At 35.8% G+C, this 27,612-nt stretch overlaps 1 protein-coding gene across 7 annotated transcripts in view; it reads left to right on the forward strand.

Annotated features, from left to right (window-relative positions):
• Positions 1–27,612, forward strand: part of ANO3 (anoctamin 3) — a 177,776-nt gene that overhangs the window by 101,846 nt on the left and 48,318 nt on the right. For all 7 annotated transcript variants that reach the window (XM_051776583.1, XM_051776596.1, XM_051776593.1 and 4 more), the window contains exons 4-9: positions 69–205; positions 14,328–14,480; positions 16,183–16,283; positions 19,944–19,988; positions 25,306–25,437; positions 26,897–27,003. In XM_051776583.1, the coding sequence (XP_051632543.1) occupies positions 69–205; positions 14,328–14,480; positions 16,183–16,283; positions 19,944–19,988; positions 25,306–25,437; positions 26,897–27,003 (675 nt within the window). The remainder of the gene's footprint in view (positions 1–68; positions 206–14,327; positions 14,481–16,182; positions 16,284–19,943; positions 19,989–25,305; positions 25,438–26,896; positions 27,004–27,612) is intronic.

Here is a 27,612-nt window from a genome sequence, read left to right on the forward strand (position 1 = left end):
TAATACTATTCATTTCTATCCACTATAATCTAAAATGAGCCCATTGTTTTCTTCTGTTTTTCCTTCAGATGTAGGGAAGGACAAAGATACTTATACAGATGATTCAGAACATGGGAATTATGATACTCGTACAGATCAATCATTGCTTATTCAAAACAAGCTCACCAGGCAGAAAACAGAACCTCGAACTAAATCGTCTTTAAAGGTAAGGGACACAAAAACTTTATTATAGATCAACAGTCAGAATGTGCTTAAATATTTTTAAAATGCAATTTTTAATGGATTAGATAAGCTGCAGCTTAAATATTAGGCATCTCATGGTTAGAAATTTAGGTGGCTCCCGTATTATAATTTGACTGACAGAATCAATGAATGGAATTCTCTGTACCAAAATCAACCAAAATGATGTAATATCAAGGATTCTAATGATTTTTATTGACTCATCTAAAAGGTAGCAGCCTTCTTTCAGTAAATTTATATTGCACAGGATTTAGGATATAGGATTCAAATTATGGACTGAAATGCATGTTATCTGGGAGGCCTCAGGAAATTCTGAGAGTTTAGAAGAACTGTGTTCATGTAGCAAATGGTCAGTCCATAGTGATCCGAAGTACAAGATTCTCCTTCCAAGCGGTATCAAAATGATATCAAGACACACTGAAACTGGCATATTATCTTGCTTAGTAATTACCTAAACATACTATTCATCACAATGTATTTTCTCCAGCAATTCATCTACTGTAACGCCAAAGAATTATGATGGGGTTTTCTGTTCAAAACATGTATTTTCTTTTAGTCTCTCTGTGGACAGAGAGACCCTTAATGCTCCTTTCCATTAAGCATAATTGCTTGTAAGTATATGAAAAATGACTAACCTCAAGAAGTTCTGAAGAGTTTTCTTCTTCGTGCACTGGGAATAGTGTATTCTGCAGCACAGTGGTTTTTTACCAGTGATTCTCTGATTTTTTGGTATATGCCTGTAGGCATGAATAATCCTGTGTTACAAATCTAGAAACCCTTAAATTGCTGTAAGGTTCTGTGCTGTATATACAGTATACTCCTCAGGAGACCATGTTATGATCTGATTATTAAAATTATTAGAAATGCCTTTACCTGAATTAAGGTGCAGACAAGACCAGATGCCAAAGTCAATAGTGGGGGTTTTATTTAAAAGTAAATGTGAGACAGAGAAAGAAAAATAGAAAGAAATAGGAAAAAGGAGGGGGGAAGAAGAAAGTGAGTGAAAGAGAGAGCTAAAAATAGAAAATATATCACCACTCCGTGTAACCTGTTGGCATCCCTTTGGTCCAGGTCCTCTGGTCTTCTTGGTGTTGAGGGTCCCACAAAACATAGAGTCTGATGGATTAATGTACGTTCAGGAGATGCCAGCACCTCCCCTGGGGGTGGGGGGAAGCTTTGCAACCTCTTGCACAGGCTCTGGATTTGTTGCCTCACTTGGCTCATGTGCAGTCCTTTGGTGGTAGAAGGTCTCAGGAATGAGCTGGCGGAGCACTTTGGGGGTGTTTGGTGGTTTATGACCCCTTCTCAGCTGCCTCTCACATGAATGTCCTGTGTGTACTGGTCTTCCTGGAGCGGAGGGGAGGGCTTTACTCCTTTGGTTTGGTGTGGGGAGATTTCACCATCACACACCCAAAACCCTTCTCCTCCACTACCCCCTCAGTCCAGCAAGGGCTGGTTTTTAACACAGATACATTCTGCGTTCCTGAACCTTGTTTGTTGACTTCTCCTCACACTTGAGATGATTAGACAATAGTCTTATCTCAAGACCCCAGTCACAATCCAAATTCCAGTCAGATTTTGGTGGTTGCAGACAGGCAGTTGCTTCCTTGTAGTTGGACAAAAAGTCTTTCTATGATTTTGACAATGTTTCGGACATTACTGACATTTCAGTCCATCACAGACCATTATAGAGTTTTCTCATCAATTGTGCCTTTGGCATTTGTGATTTAAGCATTGAACACATGCTTCATGAGAGTCACATAACTGTTCTAATGTTGTCACACTCATCATCCTTACTGCAGTATTCTGGAGCACAGGTAGCAGGTTGGTGTGATCTCTGAAACTCCATTTCATAGGATGCTTTTAGAAAAAAACTCTAATAATAATAACTATCTAATAATTTTTAGATGGGTTAACATGTAATTGTATTTACAGATTCTAGATATGTGACATGAAAAGGAATCTTCAGGAATTACGACATACATGTCATGTATATAACCCTTCTCGGGTTACATTTAAATCTAAACCGTTGCAATGAGAACTTTTTGTATTCATGATTTCTTTGTCTGTGTCTGCAAAGCTAGCTGAATTATGACAAATTATAGTGGAAATTCTTGTTTGATTTCGTTGATTAGATAGAGAAAGCTTTTGATGTTAAATGTGGCTTAACTGAAAAACAAGGCGGACTATGTAGAAGTTAGATCATGTTACACAGCACTCACCAAAACAATTTAGTAACAGATACTGTCTGTCTAGTAACAGGGATTTCATTATCCTAAAGCAAAATACTTTTTTTTTAATTTTCATATAAAATACAAAATGACCACTGGCTTGAGTTTTTTCCAGACCTTGCGTTCAGGGTGGTTACAAAGTTTACAGTCAACCAGTAAGCTCACTTTTTAAGTTTAAAGAGGAGTCTTGTTTTTGTATTAAGTTTAAACAAAAATGCACTTTTTATGTCTCAGTCTTCATATGTCCTGACCTATTGAACAAAGTGGTTCAGAGTTTAAAAACTGTTCTCAAGCCACATCTGGCTTTTAGCCTTCACAACTCCTTTTATCACAGCAACTGCTCTGGAAACTTCCTTCTGCATTTATACTGTTTTTGCAAATGAGGTGTCTGGCTTTAACTTCAGCTGGGTTAAACTCAAAATTCAAAACATTGCCCTGTACCAGCTACTGTGAAGAAAATTAACTCTATCCCAGCCAAAACCAGCACATGAGGCAAACAAGCAGGATTCTCCTTCTGTTTACTGTTTGCCTGCTTCCACAAGAAAAGGGCAGGGGGAAATTTAGATTAGTCTTATATTAGAAAAGAGCACTGCTGTTTTGCCTTTGGATTATTGTAGAAGTCTTTTGAGGCAATTAGTGGAAAATATCTAAGGGAAACTTCTTCCCAAAATGGATATAATACGAGCAACAGAAGGCTTCTAATTCTTTTTGAGACTGCTGGAAGTACAAAAGACTGCAGTGCAGCTTTGCAACTGGTAAGAACTCTCACATATTTGAAAAATAAACTGATCTGTCACAATAAAAAGTCTTCTCAGTCTGACCAGAGAATGAAAATGAGAAACACTGCATTGGCAAGGAATAGAAAGATCAAAGCATATTCTTCTTCTCTTCTTTTTAATGTTTCTAATTTTGGCTTGTTTTGGAAGGGTTGTTTTATACTTGAGAGACTCGGGAGAAAATTGTTAAAAAAATTATTTGTAATTAATTCTTGGTGCTATTATTTTTTCTCCATGATTAGATACTTGAATGCTTCAGCAATAATGAACTTGTCTTGCCGAGGCAATGAAAACCAATACACTTTTTTTTAGGAATTTTTTAGTGTTTCAGTTTAAATACAAGATACCTCATCTTCCATAAATCTGATTTATATTACTACATTTTAAAACTTTAGAAACATCAGATGAGTTTGATATAGCATGCAGATGCCAATGGAGTCATCTAGTTTTTCATTTCCTTGATTATGATTAGTAACTTGTAATCTCCTTCAGTGTAGGTTAGTATCATTTCAGAATCCACAGATTTCATACTGAAAAATTGTGAGTTGCTCAGACACATGAAAAAGCTGTTATCATTATCTATCCCTGCCAGCTTTTCCTCACCAGCTGCTCTTGAAATTGCGTAGGAAGTACCACTTCATGTATGTGATTCTGCTGAGGGGTCTCACACAGAAGAATGAAGACAATAAGCTGGACAAAGTATGAAATGAGTAGTAGCTGCTATCGCAAGGTGCCTTGGTTTAATGACAGTATGTTCAGGGAGTGGGACCTCTAATGAGTTAAAACCCACCCTTCTCCTTCATTTATTTCTCTCCCCCAGATACTGACAAATTTTGAAATTACGAGGAGTCCGAATGAAGGAGAAAAAAGATAACAATTTTACTAAAAAAGTGAGAAAAAAGCAAAACAAAACAAAAATAACGGCAGAAAAAATGTTACTTGGTTAAAATGAGAAAAAACCTGTCCAGAGAAGTGGTGAAATCAGTAGCAGTGAATTCTTTTCCTCTACCTATCGTGATTACGTGCTTAGTAGAGAATTACAGTTCTGTTTTCTTTCATTCACTACATCGCTGTTACTGTCTTTGATCTGATGAATTTTTTTTGATCTAGGTAGCGTATTTTGCTACCTGGCAAGGTAAAGAAAGGATTTTTAGAACAAAGTTCACATATTATCACTGTGGGTTCAGGAACTTTGAAGGAATGCTGCCTATGCAATAACTTAGCAGTGGATACCAGAAAAAGGCAGTAAGCTATCGACTATTAATATTCCATGTCCAGACTACCTTTGTGGTGTGTGGCATCTGAAACAGTTTCTCTTTCCTCTTTGGAAGCATTACATGACTTCTGAGGAATTTAAAATAAGATCTTAAATAAGCAATTGGGCAAAAGATGTGGAGAATTGTATCTAGTGAGCTGGTCGTATTGCTGAAAATTCATTATAATTTAAGCAAAACTCATTATGTTCAGTGTGATTATTGGAGTGATTTTAAAGTATAGATCTACCTGTGAAAATCTGAAATGCTTTGTTTAGGTATTTCATTGTATTCTTTGTGATTTTGAATGTATCTATTCCTTCTTCTCCTGCAAATAACTACTTAACTTACTGAATTTCATGGTAGTTTTGAAAAAATAATAAATTAAATGGAATATTTCCAGTATAAAAATGTTCTTCAATCTCATTTTTTTTTATTTTCTGCACTTTGACAGGACTTATTTTCTGTTTTCCTTTTTTCCTGTATAAGTCCATGACTTCCAGTGTGATGCAGATTTGCACTATGTGTTATTATCACTGCTTTATTATCACATTATTTCACTCATGCTCCTGTTTTGAATGGAAGTCAGGCACGTGTGCTGAAAGAGAAGGTTTGGCAATAAAAATGTTTTGGTATATAATTAAGAACAGTATGTTGTCAGCTGACAATAGTGTATGAAAAGGAGAACAGTAAAGAAAGCCTGATAGGGAGTATTCCACAAATGCAGTCTAATAACACAGAAGTAAATAAAGCTTAAAAGGAATGATAACAGGTAAAATCATTATCCTAGAATAGAATGACGTGGTAAAGTGCAGTGAAAGATAACTTCATGTTTATGTTTCTGGTGTCATGGCTCTCATCTGCTGTCAGTTTTTGTTTAAAACGAAGAAATAAAAAAGCTCAGAAAATATTTCAGGAAATTCAGGGAAAGTAGTAATTTTATCATAAAGATGAAATTTTAAAAAAATGAACACGTAAAGAAAAATTTTCAGTGGTCATGTCAGGATGCTTCTCAAGATCTCCCTGTTAGACTTATAGAGCTAATAGCAGAGGTTAAATATTAAAAATAGGAAGCCTCCTGCTGCCTCCAAACATCCTCCATTGCTGCTCCCTCATATGGTAATGTCGAACAGACTTCCTTTCAAAATTTTGCATATCACCTAAGCCTACTCCTTTCCTGAAGCCACATGTAGTTTTCATAATATATACAAATGTACTTTTCATGCTTACTCTATAAGTCTGAATAGAAGGAAATGGAAAAAGATGTCCTCTGTGAAGAAGGTAAAATGATTGCTAATTCTTTAGTTTGCTCCTGAAAAGATAAACTGCAGTTTTATTAGGAAGCTATGCTGCACGGTGCAATATAGTTGCACAGAAATACAGTAGCATGGATAATTTTGGCAGCCTGTCTTGTTGTCTTTGATGCCCAAGATAGTTTGGATATCTTTGCATATGAAAATATGTCTCCAGTTTTCTTTCCTAGGTTATTATACAGTTATTTGCACAAGAAAATCCCTGACCCAATATGCAATTAAAATCATCAATCTGTTTTTGGAATAAAGTAATTGAAAGGACGATTCCAATAAATCTGTTTTTGGTTTATCCATGCCTTCAAACACAAAAAAATGAATGCTAATTTAGTCATGTGCTTAGAAAAATTCTTACAAAGCACACCTTAGATTATTCTGAGTCAAGAGTTTTTAAAATGTAAAAAATGGGTGTAGTACTTTTTTAAAATATTTCACAGCTAATTCCATGTAAATTAAGAATTCTATAAACTTGTTGATGTCCCATCTTTAGTTTTTAAACATCCTGAAACAAAGCTAGCATTAATTAGGTAACCCACTTTTGTTCATGGAAATAAGGCCATTTTAGTTAGCATTAGAAATGTATTTATTTCCAGAAAATACTTAAAGGTGTGAGTTGAATCATAAGCACTGAATATAGACACTAACCACTGAAACATCCTTTGGTGTGAATATTACTGAAGATGTTAATGCCAAATTCATGGTAACAGTATTAGGGAGAATTAGTAATCAAAATAAATGAGGTGGTTTTCATGAATCAGCAGTAATCAATCTACCTGATAGTGTTCTTATGAAGAACAATAAATTATATTGGAAGAAAGTTTTCTTTTACAAGAATGAACCATTCTACTCAGAACAGAAAAGGTGTTCATGTAGATTTTTCAGTTTTAGGTAGTTGCCATGCTGAAGAAGTTCACAGATCAGACATCACCTCTGTCAAAATTCTGACCCTAAATCTTCAAGTTGTTTCCATGACTACTTCTGCTTATACATGATTTAATGGCTCTGAATTAATCTATTATTATCTCTGAAATGTCTCTTAAAAACCAGGACATAAAGAGATACAGAAAGCTGCTTTTCCTTGATGCACTTCTGATATTCAGTGTGGTTTTGCACTGTCTTTCTCTTCTTCCTGCTTCTCTGTTCCAAGCTGATTTTCCCTGCAAGTCTACAAAACGACATGTATACATATCTGTGTGTGCCAGTTTATATAAATATATATCTATGATGCTCCATACTGTCCTCTTTGGGCTCTAAGACTCCAGGGCAACATGTAAACACCACTTTATGGTGATGTTTACAAATGTTCCAAGTGTCAGCAGTAGATCGGTTTTGTTGTTGTTTCCATGAGGAAGAAAATACGTTTCAGAGTCTGTTTACTTATCTTTCATTCTTCCTCTACTGTTTTCTGCTTCTGCAACTTTTCCCGATGTATTTGTCTCTAAAAAATGCTACTTGTGAGGTGGTGCTATTATGTAGTGGTGATACTGAGATTCAGTGCTTGGATTCAGTACTTCCATTTCCAGTGGCAGCACCTTTTTTTCTGCTGGTGGATTCTTCCCTTCTCTTCTCAGAGTTTCCATGGGGAAATAAACCCCAAGACATTTGAGTAAGTCTTTCTTTAGTATGTTACTTCATTATCAATAAGGGTTTAGTAAAATTACTTTTCTCTAGCACATTTAGTGTCCAAATTCATGAACTGTCATAAGGAGGAAATGAATTCTGATGTTTACATCATCACCATGAAATAAGATTTTGGGGAGAGAAATTTAGCAAATCTGGGGAGAGAAGAATCCAGAGGCCCAGCTGTGTTTACCCATCTATCTTTTAGATCCCAGGCATTAGTCTGTTGGCATATTTACTTCCCTTACATAATTTTACAAATCTAAATCCAAATTATACCACCCACATGGAGGAAAGTTGAACTTCATCCTTTCTGCTGTAGAGGCAAAATAAATATATTGTGCTGTGGGAGTTTAATTCTTGTATACTGTGTCAGTCGTCGCTTATGTAAATGAATGCTCCTCTTGCTGGTTATGACTGAGAATTGATGTTTTCTATATTTTCATATAAATGTGAAACCTTGCTATATTTTTTTTGCTAAGAGAACAACAGTCCTTGAAGTCAGATGTTGAAACACAGACTCTTCACTGCCTGAGCTACACCCCACTGTAAAAGTTGTTTGCCCCGTCTGGGTGTGTTGGGTCAGAACAACCTACTCTGAGCTAAGTCCAATGACAGATGATGTGAAAATAGTTGTCAGCCTCTGTGTTTATGTGCACATGTATATAAAATAGGTAGAAATCATGCTCATTTTCATTGCCATCCATGGTAAATTTCAGGAAACTGTAAAGCAAATAATAAAATATAATTATTAAAGTTCTTGTTCCCAGCTTTTCCTTTAGCATTTATATATGAAATAATGGTAATGAAAATCTTGCATATGAAATGAACAAGTTAGACCATGTCTTCCATGTCAGATGTGATTTACTGGCTATTGATAGTTAGTTAGAATAAATTAATTTATTAAAGTAAACACATGTATAAACTAATAATGCAGCATTTCCTAGGACAAATTAATACTGAAGGACTTTGAATTTTTTTCCTGGATAAAAATACCTTTGCTGCTATTCCAACCAGAGTCAATAATTACATGTATTTAAGTAGACATCAAGTTGATCAATCAAATAAGTCAAAGTAAAGAACGATGGGTCTGAGTCTCAGCTCTCTGTACTATTTCATTGTATAAAACATGACAACATAAGGTTCCTTGAATGACTATTTAATTAGTCCCCTAGAATAATGAATGCAATACAACCTCCTAAAGGTTAGTCAGTGGTCAGATGAGTTGCAAGCTTAAAATGACAAAGTGGAAATGCACTTAAGGGGTCTCTTTGTATTGTGAAGGTGAATGTTTTAAGAGGGTAGCTTTTTGCTTTAACTTCAGTGCTGTTAAGTGTGGTTGAATATTAAAATCTGACTTTGGTCTACAAAATAGTAAATATTATATATTAGTAGGGTAAAATGATATTATCCTATTACATTATAGAGCATATGTGTAGTAGCATATTAATGTATTTTGACATAATAATATTTCATCTACATTGCTATTTTATGTTAATAGTCACTAGCTAATTGTGAAGTTTAGTAAGAAAGTCTGTTATAAGAGGAGGACTGTACATGTTTGGGCAAAGAAGAATAGTGATTGCTTTGAAAATGATGATTTTTCATTTATATAATATACATTAGAAGCACAGTAAATTAAGGGGATATTAGAGTCAAATAGTTCCATTAATTGTATTAAAGTAATGATAAGGTTCTACATAACTTAAGAAACTACATATATTTCTGTGTAGAATTATAGCCGTTAAGCCTCAAATAAAACCAATTTGACCTGAATTCAAAACAAGGAAGAGCAAGTGGTTCTCCCAAAAATGAACAGTGGAAATCCTTATTAAAGGTCTTTCGGGTTTAGAAAGGTTATATGGATTTGGGGGCAGCTGGACAACATTATAGGAAGTTATTAAATGCACAGAAACCTGAGCTGACATTGGCTGAACGCTGGGAAGGTGGTAGAAGGAAATACCACCTGTTTCCTAGGACGTGCTCTCTCCTAGGGGGGTTTCTTGCTGTAGCTTTGGTGTGTAACCAAATTAGAGAGAACCTTTCATAGTGGTTTGAATGTACTTGACATTTAGCTGTTCCACAGCTTAAGCTGCAAATACCTGGTCACGTGAATGGGAATTTGCTTAAAATTTATAAAAAAGTAAACGCCTATGGAGGTTTTGTCAGCCTTTAAGCCCTTGCTGTTAGGTTAGTCCTGTTGGGAGCTGTCAGGGGTGGAATGAATGTGAAATGAATGGTTGCAACATGTGTGTTGTACCTTCGTGTGGTTCCATTTAACCTCTGAATTTACTTAGGTACTGCATGTTATTCATTATTTTAAACTTTTCACCAGTATAAGGTGGAAAACAAAGAAAACATACTGCTGTATCAGGATACAGTCATTTACTGTTACATAACATACTGTTACATAAATCTAAAATTTGCTCCTGTTTTCAGAATGGTTCTAACTCACTCTTCTAGAATATTTGTTTCTATGCATGGGGTGAAAAAATGGGAAAAGTTTAATTTACAGAGCAGAACACTAGAGTGAAATAAATGAAGTTGAAATAGTTACAATTTCTGTGAGTTGTTCTATTTAAATTAATTGGGGAGAGATAGAGCCAGTAAACCAGCTGTTCCCTCTCTGTGAAAAGGGCATTGCTCATTAATTAGAATATGAACAAAAGTTTATTTAAAAACCCCTCCATGTTGGCTAAATCCAAGGAAATTCATCTTGTACATTTGAATAGATTATTTTAAAACTTTGCTAAATATTTGCATTGTTTTTCCACCTTTTTTTTTTTTTTAACTTGAGCGAAAACTTGATCAATGTATTTTGCCTTGTGTAAAGTGTAAAGTGTAAACTTCAGTTGAATGTTAATGTTAGTATTTTGAATTTTACACTTTCAGACTTCAAAGCAGTGTGTCATGTTATTTGTTATAATGATCACCATGTATAAAGCGACCAAAAATGTTGACAAATAGTAAAGAAAACCAAGGAACTGCAGCAGATCTGTAGTGGCAAAGCCTCAGGTAATAGTTAAATCTGATGCAAACCAGTGTGTGCATTATGAGCAAGCTTAATGTTGAGTGAAGTGCCACTTCACAGCCTCACATTTGAAGTTCTTGTATTTAAAGACTTTGAAAGGACAAGGTTAAGTTAAATTGTTGAAATCTGAACTATATTGCAATACTCTAAAATGAGTTTTTTATATCAAATAAGTTTTCATATGTGTGTAAGAAAACCGATCAGGTTTCAGAAAATCTAGAGGACTAAGAAGGTAGAGAGGATGAAGAGATTAGAGAATGTTGATTAGTCCTTTTTATGCATATTTTTCAGGTGAAACAGGAAATCTTAGCATAGAGGAGAGTAAGGGCTTTGCACAAAATATTTCTTCCCATTCTTTTCTCCTTTTCTGATCCTTTTCTGTCAGGAAAAAGGTGAAAGAATGAATCAGAGATTTATTGGTCCAAGCCATCAGATAAACAATAAACAAGCTGTGCCTGAATGCCTACTGTACTAACAGCTCATTCACTGTGCTAGGTATAGATAATGGCCAGTATACCCTGACTCATGTGTTTAATTGAAATTTCTGCTCCCTGTTCTTCTTACACATTATGGAACTCCTTCAGATGAACTGAAAAAAACTCTGACTAAATCACCAGATAAATTTTTTTGCTGGCACAGGTATTTCTGCGTTATCTGTAGGCAACATTGCTTGAGAACTGCACTAAAGTGAAACTAATGGTGCCAGTAGCATTCAAGTGAATCAGTCCTGAAATCAGTATAGTATAGGTCAGGTTCACTGCACCAATGTGCAAAGTGGCTTCACTATTGCACTTCTCAACCCGTGGGGGTAGTGCTCTGAAAGTGGTCTGAGAAAAACAGATGGAAAATTTCTTTCTACTGTAATGACTGATCATTGTTTCTTGAACATTGCCCCCAAATAATTCTATTTGGTGCGGATGAATCCGAGGTCATACTTGGATACTGTCATAATCTGAGAAATAAAATGTCTCTCTGAGACTGAAGAAAAGCACCTGTTTCAGAAACGAGGAAAGAAAGGCTACATATAATAACCCAAAGAAAAGTAAAAGTGAATTACAAAAAGATGGATGTAATTTGCAGAATGTCTGTACAGAAATTGCATGAGCAGAAAATGTATAAGAGAAGTTCCAGATCTCCCCCTTGGGGGAATTTGGGCTAGGCTCTTTGTATTTGATTTTGCCTGCTCCATGAACCATAATAAAAACAGCTCTGGTCTGATTTTGTAAAATACTTTTGCGGGTATCTTTCATTGTTGAAGAGCAGATTCATTGCTTATGTCTTGAACCTGAAAAAAGCTTGGATTTTAAAAACTTCCATATTCAAATTTGTGGTTTTCAACCTTTAATCTACTAGCTCACCTTCAAACCTCTGCATCTTACATCTTCAGATCATTTCACCTATGACATAAAAAGCTTTTACTACTATCCCCATTCAGAATTCTTAGAAGGGGTCCCTGTGTTCAGTGTACTATCAATCTAGTTTGACACTCTTTACTGCCTTAAATTGGACTTCAGATACTAGTTATCTAAATATCATGAAAGATATTGAGGTGCTGGAGTGTGTGCAAAGAGGGATTGAGAGCACAGGTCTTATGAGGAGTGGCTGAGGAAGGTGGAGTTGTTGAGTTTGGAGAAAAGGAGGCTCAGGGGGAATGTTACTGCTTTCTACAACTGTGTGAAAGGAGGTTGTAGCCACGTGGGGGTCAGCCTCTTCTCCCAAGTACCAATTGACAGGACAAGATGAATTGTCCTCAGGTTACACCAGGGGATGTTTAAGGTTGGATATTAGGAAAAATTTCTTCACTGAGGAGGTTGTCAAGCACTGGAACAGGCTGCCCAGGGAAGAGGGGGGAGTCACCATCCCTGGAGATCCTTAAGAGATGTGTAGATATGGCACTTAGGGACTTGGTTTAGTGGTGGACTTGGCAGCACGTTGGACTCCGTGATCTTAAAGGATCATCAGCTGAAGCTTGATATACTTAAATAATGTTCCCAGGTATATGATGATGCACTCCTTTGTAATAGTAGATGGTCTGAGAAAGACTGTTGATTTTTATTTTGGGACTTAAAAAAGCAAAGAAAGAGGAAGAATCTTGTTAGAACGCTTTAGGTTTTGCAGACAGAGGAGTTCTCAGCAGCACTAAATATATAAAAAGCCGGCAGCGAGGGATGTGGGTGTAAGACAAATGTTTCACATAGAAACAAGTGAGCTGGTATCCAGTATTTATGCTGCTGATATCATGCACTAACACATGGTTCTGTTTATCAGTATCAATAGAGAGTGTAGCTATTGGATATAACACTGAGTATTATAAATTTCATATCCAAATAATCCAAATATCATTAATTTCTGAGACCCATTGTTTAAAAGATGCAGCATTCACAGGTGTCTGGTCCCATATATACATAGGTGTAATGTATCCTACTTGAAACCAACATGATTGTTTTGGACAGTTTGTGTTTAAATGAGTGCTACTTCTCCAGAAGATGATGATAGTTTCTCAGTTTACCTTTTCAGATTTCAAAGTCTTCAGCACCTGGGGGTGCTGGTCAGTAGTTGGCTGAACATGAGCCAGCAGTGTGCCCAGGTGGCCAAGAAGGCCAGTGACATTCTGGCCTGTGTCAGGAGTAGTGTGGCCAGCAGGGCTATGATTATCCCTCTGTGCTTGGCAGTGGCAAGGCCACACATTAATTGCTGTGTCCAGTTCTGGGCCCCTCATTTCAACACAGACATTGAGGGGCTGGAGTGGGTCCAGAGAAGGGCAACAAAGCTGGTAAGGGGTCTAGAGATTAAGTCATATGAGGAGCAACTGAGGGAGCTGGGGGTGTTTAGTCAGAAGAGGAGGTTCAGGAGAGACCTTATTACTCTCTACAACTGCTTGAAAGGAGGTCATGGTAAGAGGGGGGTCAGCCTCTTCTCCCAGACAACTAGTGACAGAACAAGAGGAAATGGCCTCAAGCTGCACCAGGAGGCGTTCAGGTTGGGTATCAGGAAGAACTTTTTCACTGAGAGGGTGGTTAAGCTTTGGAGAGGGCTGCCCAGGGAGGTGTTGGAGTCACCATCCCTGGAAGTGTTCAGGCAGTTACTGGACATGGCATTTAGTTTAGCTGTTATGGTGGTGTTTGGTCAGAGGTCCAATGATCTTGGAGGTTCTTTCCAGTCTAATGATTTTATGATTCTATAGTCTGACACCAGCTGATATAGTCTCTGTCTGTTCTGAATCATGCAAAGCACAGAATACAAAAATAGCTTGCATTAGCAGCAACATGTAAATCAGGGTTTTCCATATCAAGGTCAGACAATCCCTTGTGTTTGGAAGCATGGTGGGAAGCAACTAGTCAAGATTTAAACATTGCTAACATGGCATTGAAAGAGCACTTGGGCTAGAATATCCATGAAATCATTCCAATCAATACCATTTCTTTTTTAATTTTTTGGATTTACTTCTCTCTTGGAGAAAATACAAGTATGTTTGTTCTATACAATTTGCCCAGGTACAAAACAGAGAGAAAGTTGCTTTAATTTACTTTACTTTAATTTTCTTTTTTAATTCCCCTTGAAAATAAGAATCAGCAGAAGTTCATATCAATACACATCACACAATAATTTTAAGGCTTTTTCACAGCTGAAAGAAATAACTGAAATATGGGTTTTGTGAAGCTGTTTTGTTTTATTCTAATTTATTGGAAATCCTGAGCAACTGATGCATGTTGACATTTTATTCTTACGGCTTTTTTACATATTCATCCTACCATTATGTGGACATTTCTGTGGTTTAGGAAATGCTGTGTTATATGCTGTTCATGATAGGACTCTTCATCTTTTTAGATGCCATATTCAGTGTACTTTTATTATATCTTCTCTAGAGTGATGCCATGGCATCATCAGGACTCTTCTTCAAAGATGGCAAAAAGCGCATTGATTACATCCTGGTCTACAAGAAATCAAGTCCACAGGTAGAAAAAAGAAGCACATTTGAGAAGAATTTGAGAGCAGAAGGGCTGATGTTAGAACGGGAGGTGAGTCTTGTAGCTTATGTGGCATAAAAACTTTACTGAACTGATAAAAGATTCCTGACAATCTTACAAGCCTTTCCAATCAGGCTGTCCCCACCACCTGTTTAATCATATTAAATTAATAAGAAAAATTGTTTGATAGCGTGTGTTTAAAATGATTTGGGGATATGTGGTTGAGCACAGAGGTGTGGTGCAGTACAGAGGGAAAAATTCCAACTACAAATGCTTGCAGAACAGGAGCTTCAGTAACTTGTGTTATTGCTTTAATATGTAACCTTTATGTCTTTCAGCAGAATGCATGATGCTAAATATCTCACTTTTTTTCAAAGGATTAAGGTTGTCACTATCTAGTTAATCCATGGCTAGTAATAGAAGTATTAATATAAAAAAAGGAGAACAGAGTCAGGAAAACAACCTTGTATTTTTGCTGTTTCATGAATCACCTACTAAACAGGTGTGTGTTTAGTTTATCCTGAAGTAAGATCCTACGCTTCATGTACATCTCATCCTGATTTATTCTTTTCAACTCAGTAGAATGTCCTACGTTTAAGCAATGAGCTTGCAAGTTATAGCTCACAATGTAGCATATAAATATTAATAAATAACCTACCTGACTAAAATTCAGTTTTAAGACTTTTAAGAATTGTTACAGTCTAGTAGTAAAAATATCTAGTTTTGTTCCAATTTCAATAAATAGTAAAATCTCAGCTGTTGTCAATTCAGAATTATTGACACTTAAGAAAAAAAATTATGAGATCATCATTCTACTTATCAAAGGTTTTAAATTGTCTTCCACTAGTAGTTTTTTTTCCACATCTTTTGAGAAAAGTAAAATCCTCGAGGTGGTACTATTGAGCTATGATGTGACTTTATGGAACTGGTAGGTAGAACTGTGAACATTTTAAGTGTTATTAACCCTTTAACTACATTTTCTTTTACCTTTGCTTACCAAAACTTGCAAACTCCAGTTTTTGGAGGCTTTAATCAGACTCAACTCAAATATCAAAATATCTGCTTATAAAATCTCAAGCAAATACATCTGGGAGAAGGATGTGGAACTGCAGTCTTCATAAGAGAAGATGAATATAGAAACCTGCAAGGCTGTACTCTTGTTTTATATACAAATAAATTGATGATGAAAAACATTTAGAGTATATCTTATAATTTTTACCAAAAAAAAATCTCAATTCCTACAGAGATCACATTTAAAAGTTCCTAGCAGATATTGCAATTACTTAACCATTCCCTGGAGATACCATTTTGGCAGGGTGCAACCTGGAGCCTCCTCTCAGCTGTTCTTACTTCTCTAGCAACTGAGCATTCTTCTCCTTAAATGGGAGACACACAGAATGGTCTTCAAACTACTCAAACTAAGATGATTTTGTGGAGATTTAGAATTAAGTAATTTATTCCATGTAAAAAAGTGGTGCATGAAGTCTTTCTCTATTTTACTTGTGTTCATGAGCAAAGATCTTTCCAACAGAGTCCTTTTGTCATACTAGTCTGTGCATATTATGGAATTTGTGAGGGGAAAAAAGTTAGTCATTTTCCTTTGCCTAGCTGAGATCACTTACTGTGCTTTCAGACTTGCATGCCAACTTCAGACCTAAAATCAGAATTTGACCCTGGAGAATGCTTCTAGGAAGGTAGTTGCCATAAAGGTTTAAATTATTAATGTGCATTTGTTTGTTACTTCTCTTTACAGCCAGCTGTTACAAACAGTGATATCATGTTTGTTAAAGTTCACTGTCCATGGGAGACGTTGTGCAAATACGCAGAAAGAATGAACATCAGGATGCCTTTCAGGTATTGTGGAAACTATTTTAAGAAACCTGTAATTTAGTGCTTAATATTAAAAGTTCATTATTTACTTAAGGCTAAAATGCAGTCTTTACAGCTCTGTAGCCAGCCACGCTCATATTTGATTTAGTGATATGATTAGGAAGAGAAGAGAGGAGGAACAAATAGTCCTGCTCTTGCCACGTTTTTGCACAGTACTCTGGGGTGCTTGTTTTCAAACTTACCTTCTAAGTCAAATTGAGCATATGTCTTTAGAAAACACTGTTAGTAGTTCACACGTTGTTTTGGATGTCCTTGGCAGAGTTTCAGATATTCTCCCTCTGAGCTCAAGTAATTCTCCATGATTTTAGGGTTTTTCTAAAGCCTTCCCCAAAGGCAAGCAGAATGACACAAAAAGCTTCCATGTCTCCAGTATAACACGTATTATCACAATTTGAGTAAAATGAGGTCCAGTAGCTTTCCTTAGGCAGAATAATGAACTGATCTGAGTTCCTTGTCTGTGTGCTAAACAAGTTCTGTCATATGTTTTTGCAATAAATATTTGTTATTGGTTTGTAGGACCAGGTTAAAATCTCCTGCAATAATACAGAAATTTTTAAAGGAGAAAACGTGCCTTTTCAAATTGATTAATAATGTTCTTAGAGAGATAGAAGAGCACATAGTGTGCTGTAAACCTCCTAAGGAGTTAAAGTGGTAACTAGATTCCAAAATTGTGTGACTCATGGAAAATACCCTTACGGCACTCCTTTCTCACTCAAACTGCCAACTGCTCAGTGTTTCATGCTGTGGCAGTGTGGCTCTCTTGCATTGGTCCTAAGCCAGAAACAGTCATTGTGAAGCATCCTTTGCTCAAAACCTGCTTCACATACCCACTTCTGTAATGAGTTTCCACATCGTCCCATTAAGCCTTCAAAGGCTTTTCCATAACAAAAATGTTTTCTGTAACAGTCATCTTCCATATGGTTAAGAATATCATTATAGTGCTGTTTGAGCTTCTCTAATTTGAGTAATACTTGTCAATATTTTAAATATAGAAGTCTTTACGTATGTGTGTACGCACACATAAATAATCTAAATTCCAATTAAAAAATAATTCCTTCTTACTTTCGATACATGAAATCACAAAATTAAGTTGAGTTTTAGCAATGGTTTGATTTCTTCATAATTTTAGTTACTTCACAGATCAATAGTACTCTTCAGAAAAAAAAAAGGCTGACTTTTGCAATGCTACTTTATTTGCAAGGCATTCTAGGCTATATTTGTTTGTTATATTATTAACTGACATGTAAATATATTCTCTTTATTATTTCCCTGAAGTGTCTGATCCATGTTTCTTTTTCCTGAGCTTTAACTTCTTTTTATCCCATTCAGTTCAGTACACCAAAAGCTGAACTTTTTATTTTCACCATGTTGGGAGTTTTGCTGTAGTATGAAATAAATTTATTTGGTAAGAAACTTTTCCACCTCTACCTCTGTAATAGAACTGTGAGAAAAAGTAAATTGGTCAACACTGCTTTTCTCTTTAAAAAGATTTTAATAGGAATTTAAATGAAATTGCAGTCTAAAACAGACCAGCAACCTGTCTGAAGTGTCCCCTACAGGAGATGAGCAGTGTTCCATGATGCCTTCTCTCTTCACTTCTGTAAAGTTTGTGGTTTAGAGGCTTAGAGTTTGTGGTTTAGAGACTTGCTGAGGAGGCAGAGTTCATGTCATTCATGTCTTCATCTTTATATTTGCTCCTGATGGCTTTTCATGGATGCAAAAATAACAATCTAGACTCCCGTAACAATGTGATGTGAACACACATTTTGTAATTTCGTTATGTGTTCTGTCAAAACCACTTTTGTTTTTTTTAAGTCTTGAGCTTGCTTGTTTAAAGCAAACCTTTCCTAACTGGATGACCTATATTGTTTTTCTGAGGTGGGCAGAGGAACCTCAAATCATACAATTCTCTCACACAATTACAGTGAACTAGAGTAGCTTCCTCCCAAAAAGTTTCAGGTCACCCTTAGATAGATTTAAGGGTGCCTGAGAGGAGAAGGGAGTTGGGACTTGATGATCTGTGTGAGTCCCTTCCTACTTGAAATATCCTGTGAGTGTAAAAAACAGATTATTTCTCTTAGCCTTTATTTGTTTTATCAGTGGTTTCTGACTGTCCAGTTTTAGTGTACAGTTGAAAAGAAAGGTAACCTTCCCTGCAGTACTTTAATGCTGTACACCCTTGTTCTCTTGCACAGTCATGCAAAATTTTGACTTTTGGTTATGGTCACTAAAATACACCATGTATCGGTGTCATACATCAATAACACATGAAGAATTAAATTCATACTTTCTAGGTTCATTTTGCTCAATCCAGGAATCTAAACAAAATCGACAGAATTATTATAACATGGGTTATTTCTCTCTATTGCTGGAAAGTAAAAATACTTTTATTTTGGCCCAAGGGACTACCCAGCATCAAAGAACTCTTTTAGCATGGCATTATACAAAAATGTGTTGGCAGATTTATAGGATCCATCAGATATATATAATATAGATAGATGGTATCTCAGTGTTTCAATTGCAAAAGGAAATTTTTCTAACAGTTTAAAAGACAGTGGTAATCACTGTTCTCTTGTATGTAAGGCTGACTTTTGCAATGCTGCTTTATTTCAAAGTATATGTGTATGGTTTCAAACAGGATTTTTGTAAGCTCCAAGGTGAGGTAATGACTGAATTATAACTTTTTAAAAAATTTATAGATATTTTTGTTAAGTATATGGTCTGTCAGTAGAAATGAAACTATTATGTATTTCCAGAACTCAGACAAAAGTTTAATTTTATTTATGTCTACAAATAAATCATGAAACATTATTATTATGTGTAATGAATAAATTATTTGTATCTGTAACTTAGCTGGACTCCATCTGTGCGAAACAGCTAAGGGAATTAAGGAAGGGTTTTGTTAAAAAATGTCTGAAAATCCTTTAATCATTGCTTCATTTGCAATTCTGCCTAGTGGTACTAAGTGTCAGGCTGCCAGCAGCTTGCAGATTGGTGGATAAACAATTTTGCAGTGGCCACATATTTTCCATCACTCTTTTTAATGTATTAATTTCAGTGTTTCTTCAAGGTAAGTAATGTACTTTATTCAATCTCAAATACTGCCCAGATGGGCAGTTGTTAAATCCTGAGGAATCTGCAAGATCGAGGCCTTTGTGTGGTTGAAATGTGACATGAAATGATAGGAGGAGACCAGAAAAAAGCCTGAACACCTGAAACTAGGTGTGCAAAATATTATAGTGCAGCAAATATGTCTCTATTTGGTTTCAGAATAACTGTTCTCAGAAGGCTTGACTGGGAATTCCTGGTCCTGTTTCTCTAAGTGTCTATAGGCAGTGAAAGGTGGAGAGAAAAGAACTGTTAAAGGAGTTATTTATTATCTATTGTTATTGTTATTAGCTACAAATCTAAAATGTAATTTTGACTCAGGAACGAATGTAAAAAAAAGTGAAACTATGTCATTTTAATGACTTACTCAATTACAGTTGCATTTTTCAAGTGATTTCACCTTTCTGTCTATGAAAACGCATGTTTTAGAATGTCCAACATTCTTCTTTAATGTATATGTCCTTTTCAACTGTATCCTACTTGATTAATCTCAGCTGATTTTTGCTGTTCTTTCAGGAAAAAATGTTATTACACTGACTGGAGGAGCAAAACCATGGGCAGGTTGGTGGGTGATGTGTAGCTTCTAATTTTGTCAGATAGTCACCCTGGTAAAGAAAATCCATTCGCAGTTGTAAATTTATCCATGAAACTTGGCAAATTGGATTATTTTCCTGAAAACTCAAAATATATCAGCTTAAAGTGTTAAAATATTCATCTGTAACAAGGTGCAGTACTTTGAAGCTTTGCCAGCTATCATTTAAAAATCAAAAAATGTTAATGCCAGGGGGAAAAAAAGCAGGCCTTATCCTGACCTTTAAGATTTAACACTGGAGCTATCTCTGCCATTGTCTCTGCTGAATCCAAGGCATTCCTTTTTAGCATGAGGCATACTTTTGACTGTATGTCTCAGATATACTGACAGTCAGCTGTTTCCTTAGACATGCAAACACATTTTCTCTCTTGTGTGTCCTGATGATCAGGAACAGATCAATGCCACACGCCGAAGGCTGCTTTGAACTTTTATTTGATGGCTGACAGAATAACTTGGAAAACTCACCTGTAGCTCTGCTGTTGGTGGTGCTTCTGTCAGCCAGGAGAAGGGTACAAGAGGCTGCAGGGATGGGTGAAAGGAGCTTGGGGGTGCTGAGGAGTGAGGACAGGGGACACTGCGAGCTGTAATCACTCCCCATTGCTCTGGTCAGACATAATGATGTCTTGTAAATCATAATCACCAGTGGAAAAGATACATGAAAATATTTTACATGAGGGAAATCTCCCGGAAGAGTTCCCTGTCGTGGGTTTTCTGGAGATGGGTCTTGAGATGACATAACATTGGATTTAGGTTCTCTGTCGTTGCTTTAGATGATGAAGAGCTCTCATTATTTCTCCGGAACAATTTAAGTACTCTCGTGATAGCAGTTTGCAAGATGATCTGCTAACAAAAACAGACAAAGCACTGTTGAATGGTAGAGGGAGAAAACTCGAACAAAAAGCAGATAAAATATTTTGAAATGAAACAATCTACAACATAAATTTACAACTGCGTTTTTTCCTCTTCCCAGTCATTTGCATGCTTGCTCCATTTCAGCGTGCATTGTGAAAAATGTAAGTGATGTGCTTTTAATGCAAGGGCAAAATCAACAAGCTTTACTTCAAAATTGTCTCATTTCATCTGTAATCCATCTGGTGAGTCCTGCATATTAAATAAATTTATTTTCCTTATTTAGAAGGATATTTTCCCTGTTCAGGTATCTGAAACGTGCAACTGAAGTTGCACAGTACTTGTGAATCAAGTGATAAGCAATTTTCATGCCAGATTGAGTTTTTATTTGAGGCAAATGCTTTTACCTATGATGTCCTTTGTGAGAATTTGGAGATGAATATTTTTCTGAATATTTTTTCTGACCCTTTGTGTAATTCAGTGCACAAAGGAATAATGTGAAAACAAAAAAAAAAGCTACATCTGAGAATGAAAGCTAACTCTAAAATTACTGACATACACATTTCATCATTTTAACTTCTACAGCTGTCATTGTTTCCTTGCATCTTACAGCTTTTCAAACTCAAACTGCTTGTCTGTAATTTATTAAATCTCTTGTTAATATTTCTAAGTTATTAAATAGAGTTTATAAGAGCTACAGTGAATTACTTTACTAAAATCCTTGTATATCAAAGATAAAATTTGAAGGCTATAGAGTTTTTCTAATTTAGGAATATGAAGTAACACTAGCATATTAGGCCCTGCTGTGACCTGTACACTTCTCTGGCTTTATTGACGTGGTTATATGACAGATGTTCTTTAAAAAGTCTGCAGAAGATTTTTAGGTGCACAAATGAAAGGACAGAAGATAAATGTAGTGCTTACTGGTACACTTTCTTTTATGTGGTATCTATGTGGTATCTCTATTTCTTTATTTGTATACCTTTAATAAAGCCCTTAACATTGTACTTAATCCTATGAAGTGTGATTTCTGTTCATAGGATCACACTGTAGAAATAATTCTCTCATATTTATTGAGAGCAATATTTGAAAAGCCTTCAAAAAATCTTCTCAAAGGAAAGGAATATGCAAGTAAATAGTGTGGGTATCAAAAATTGTCTGAACTCTCAGATTTAAGACTAAATAATCTAATAAATCAGTCTTGAATCTGCTGTATTGGACATGCTGATTTCATGCTGGAAAAGAATGACATCAAGGAAAAGAAAATGAAAAGATAGTTGTCTTAGTGTGCAGATTCCCTCTGCCCACTGAAATGTTGAAATCACTTAATACTTCTAAGGACAGAGAACCGAAAATTACTGTTTAGCAACTGACCTGCAGCAAGTTTGCTTTGCAGAAGGACTTGTGAAATCTTACGGATTTCAGTCTGCACACTGAAGTGAAATTGCTGATGTCATTCCATGGAATAAACATAGTATCTTTTTTTTTTCCTTTTATTTGATGATAATTGTGTCCCTGTGTTGAATCTGTCAACCATTACATGCTTCCCATTACAAAACCTGAAAAAGCACCATGCCCATGTAACTTGGTGGCACATGGGTGACATTTCTGGCCAGTCTTGAGAAGCACAAACACTGAGCAAACTACGGGGTGCTGATATCTGTCAAAACTACCTAACAAGATTGGTGGAGTTGCTTAATTCTGGTATCTCATTCCATGAGTTTGATCAAATAATGCTAAACTCACCTATACAGTGTTCCTTTGTATTGCAGTTATGTAGAATAAATGTAACCCACAAGGATTTTTGGATGGACTAATTCTGTAAAAAAAGGTTAACCAACCAAATAAATCAGAACAGTACTGCCGAGGTTGGAATTTGGGCAAAACTGACATTGCAAGCACCTTCCTAAAATATTAAATTTTATAGCTAAGAATGAAATGCACAGGTGTTTCAGAATACCTTGGTCTGAGGTGCACAGTGTTCCAGGAGCACCAACTGGAGTGGTTGCAAGTAAGAGCACACCTGAAGCAGCAGCTCATATCTTGTGCTTCTACTGGGACACTTCTGGTCTCATTGCCTGAACTACTGACTTCCCCAGACCAGCTCTGTCTGCTTTTACTCTCACTAAATAGATGACATTGAATAGATTAAATCAGGAATCTGTCTAAACTGCTACTTCGGACCTAGAAAGCCACTCTGAGTAGAAATGCTAATACTTAGTCCTATGATTTAGGTAAAAATTTGTCTTTAAATGAGGGCACCAGGAAAGTTCAGTTCTTCTTCTACAGTAAAATAACATAAGTCAGGAGAAGTGTCTTGTTGGATTATTTTTATACATGGGGGTGATGTTCTTTTCAGTTGCTATGCTATGCGAAGTCACTAAATTTTGAAATGATCAGCCATAAGTGATGTAATGAAAAGGCAGTAACACCTTAGATAAAAAACCTTTTTGTCTCAGAAGAGAAACTGCAAATGTAGTGGAGACATAAGTATTAATTTATTCCAATGCTGTCTTTCATGTTAAAAAGAGCAGACATGAATTTTAAACGAGTTAATTTCTTTATTTTTCATCTACTATTTTTTTTTTAGATTTTTGTATGGAAGAAATGATCAAAACTTTTCACATAACCAATTTTAATTTCATGATAAAGGAGTCTGAAATCAGATGCACTGTTTTTCTCTTTTTCCTGATGCATCTGCATATTTTTCTCATTAAAGAAAAGTCTGGATTTTTACTAAAAAAATCAGCATGTGTATGACAGAAAAAAAAAAGATGAAGAAAATAAAGGGAAACTGTAGTTATAGACACTGTGTACTGAGAGAACTTGCACTGGAACTAATAAAGATAATCAACTCATGCACTAAGATGTTATTAAGGAGACTGTTATGGGATGCACCTGCCTGGGAACTGTATTCTGTGTTTCAACTTCATGAACATATTATTTTCTTTGGCTCATAATGGTTAGAGTCAAGCACAAGTGGTGGCTCTCAAGGTACAGTTACATACAGAGTGTGAATCAATACCTTGCAATATATAGTGAGAAGAAAATGTTGAGAATTTTAAATGTAACTGTAAAATCCTGCTCCCACATTTGGCTGAGATTTCTGTCTGACACTGTGTCAAATAGGGGCAGAACATTTTTGCTGATGTTGACAATAAGAGGTACATCTTCACCTGGGTCACTTTGCTCCTGAGAGCAATTTACTGTATCATCACTTATTATTCTTTATTATGAACGTTATGAAATATTATGAACATCATGAAATATAACTTTTTATTATGGACATTATGAAATGGGTAGCTATGCTTCTGCTTAGCACAGCCAATGAAGTATTCACCTCAGAGGAAAAAAAAATTGTTACTATGTGTTACACTTTTTGTGGATATGAGATATATGTGCTTTATCTATCATGCATACACGTTCACTGAGTAGAGCCCAAATCCTACTGAGAAAAATACTGTTTAGGGAATGTTTTTCTCAAATTTAGACTTTTTCAGAATCTCTGATATGCTTATAGTGTCACAATATAGCACTTGTTTAGTATGAGATCTACTCCTGAAATATCCATATTGCATTGCAGTTGAGTGTGAAAAAAGTTAGGTCAGCAAGGAGTGCAAAACTGAAGTGATAAGTAACTTCGAGCATTTTCTTGAAAATTTAGTGCACTTCACTATATTTACCCTGAATAAACAATGTCCTGAGACACTGTTTAGGCTAGTTGCCAGTAGAAAAAAAAACCCAAAACACTTATGTTGCCAGTATATAATCTAATTGAGGATACAACATTGATGTTCTGTTTGTCTTTTGTAGTGTTAATTTTTAGGAATCTGGAGGAAGCCGTATCTAGGTTTGGTTTTTTTTCCTAAATACTGCATAACCATTTCAGTGTAACATGATTTGATAATTAGGTATGCTGTTTCATAAGGCAATATCAGTTCTTAGATTTTTAGGAAAATTTTGCAGAGAAAAGCTTTCTGCAGTCAGAAAACCATAATCTGATCCTTAGCACTCTCATATTTACTTTTACATTTATGAATTTTACTGTGAGTCTTGCCAGGCAAGAGAGGGGGGGAGTAGTTCCACTTGAGAAGGTAATTAGATATGTTCTTGAGTAAAGCATAAGCATCCACTGTTCTGCCAGGTGAACTACTTTGGAAAATTATTTTTTCCAATTTTTTCAGTACTGCAGTCACATCTCAAACCACATCCCACTAATTTTAGGACGAGTTGTGCTCAAGTAAAGTGTGCAAGATGGATTGCAAATAAATATTTTTCATTTTGCTTTTTAACTCCTTATCCTTCTCTTTTAGTTGCCTAATGTGGAAATTTCCTGATTTCATTTCATTTCTGGTACGATGCCACTAAATATACGATGCTGGAGATGGAAATACCGAGGAGGTGAGAGTGTGTAAATCTGATTTCTCGCTGTCTCAGTTTGCAGAGGAATATGAGGGAGCTGAAAAGTTGGTTGCCCAGAAACCCAATGAAGCTTGATAAGGAGGCCCTGCCTGATCTGGAGGAGACAGATTGCTACACAGCACCCTTCAGCCGAGCACGCATCCACCAGTAAGTGCTGGAGCTGGAAAGGCAGCGCCAGAGACCTCAAGGATTTTCTGTTTTCTCATTTCTGCCAGAGAGGTAGCTGCTAACAGATGGTCACTGGCAAATGCCTAAGTATCGTATTTGGTAGTTTTATGTGTTTTCTCTTAAAGCCAAAAGTCTACTCTGTCTTACCTGTTATTGGATAGTCACTCGGAAGCACAGGCAGAAATTTGACTGAAAAATTATCACTGCCTCTTTGGTTTAGAAGTTTTTCAGTTTTTCTTTCCATTGCATTACAAAATGCAAATACTCACTCAAGTTGGCTTTGCTTAATTACATATTTAACTCAGGCAAAACCTGATACAGCTGTTGATATTGGGAACACCTGGAGGCAAGCTAAAACCAGGGATGATTTTTTTTTTAAGCTAAAACCAGGGATGATTTTTTTTAAGCTAAAACCAGGGATGATTTTTTTTTAAGCTAAAACCAGGGATGATTTTTTTTTTCTGTCTTATCAGATCTGCATTTTAAAAGGTCTCTTGCCTCTGAAAGTACAAATAGATGTACACCAAATATCAACTATATGTGGTCAAATCAACATGTTGACAGTGATGTAGTTAAACTGTGCCATAAATCTTTTCAGTACCCAAAAAATTAGAATTTAAAATTCTGACTGTTCCTTAGTTTTTTTCTGACTGTCCTTATTTTGTGACAGTTGTTTTAGGAGAGAAAATTTAATTTAAAGTAGAAATATGAATTAGGCTAAACAAGATTTCTTCAGTAAAGAAGTTATATTCTAGTGGACTGACTTTACCCCTGAAAGACAGAGTAATTGCATGATAGTCTCTCTTTTTTTTTTTTTTCAGTAATTGCCTATATTCAATGGGTCAAGCCCCTGGTTTTAGTGTTTTTTTCTCAACCAGCTTAGCTGATGTAATCAACTGTTAATAGTATCACTTTTGGCACAGCTGAGCAGGCGAAAGCTCCTGCATGTTGGATTTCTGGCATCCAGAATGGAGCCATCTGTGCAAGGATGCTTTATTTGGCTCCATCCTAGGATACTCTAAGGGCAAATGGTTCTGGAGATGCTACTCAAATTTCCAGTGCATGGATTTTTTTATTTTTTTTTTTTTAATTAGTAGTTTTGGTGGTTCCATGCCATAGACATCTGTCACCTCATAAGTAATTTGAATTTAAGGCCACCACTGCTACTGAAGATCTTTAATTAACTATATCCAGAACAGAAATTACCTAGATAGTAGGATATTTTAGAATTTACTTTTAGTTGTTCTGTTTTCCCGAAAATTATCTGTGATGAGGTTAACTTTATTGGACCTGCTCTAGGGATGTAAGACCTTATGTCTTATTCAGTAACCAATGAAAGTAAAGATCCAAATCACTGTAAGAAGGAAACACTTGAGCAGCTATGTTTCAACACATGTGCATTGTTTTGAATATTAAAAACCATTAATTATTTTAATAGTTTTACGATAAACAACAAAGATAGCTTCTTCAGCAATTCCACAAGGAGTAGAATCGTGCATCACGTGCTACAGAGAACTAAGTATGAAGATGGAAAATCCAAAATGGGTGAGAATGCTGTATTATTTTTCCTAACTTGAAGCTATAAAATTTTATATCTTTACTCGCCTGAAAAAATACCATTTGAGTAAAATAATTTAATTTTTTCTTTCCTTGAAATCTTTTCGTTCACTCAGGATCAGAGTTGAAGCAGTGTCCCATCATTATCCTCCTGAATAACTCAGTGAAAATTGGCAATATTTTTCACCTAATTACTCATTCCTTAAAATATAGTGGAGAGGTTATTATAATTTTACTGATCAAGAGCCACAATAAAGGTAACATATACCTCAGAAAACTGACAGGGTTTTCAAGGACTGATCCTAATATTTCTGCTGCTATCCAGCAGTTCCAGTCCAGCAGAATCGATGTGAGATACACTTGACTTATTTGAGGTCTCTGTGCAAATCAGAGGCAGTTGATCTGAAGACTAAATTTGGTTTATATCAACACTCTTAATATAGTATTAGTTTTTAGAAGATCTGCCTATTAATTTTCATTTAAAATGACCAAGGGAGGGATGTATGCATGATTTCCTGTTTTTTCTGCAGGAATTAAATTAAGAATTAAATATGTAATGGCATATTAAAACCTTACACTTATGAAAATTAAACAAAT

The sequence above is a fragment of the Manacus candei genome, unplaced genomic scaffold, assembly GCF_025592945.1.
Source record: "Manacus candei isolate 608988 ecotype Guabito, Panama unplaced genomic scaffold, ASM2559294v1 h1tg000009l, whole genome shotgun sequence".
Classification (NCBI taxonomy): Eukaryota; Metazoa; Chordata; class Aves; order Passeriformes; family Pipridae; genus Manacus; species Manacus candei.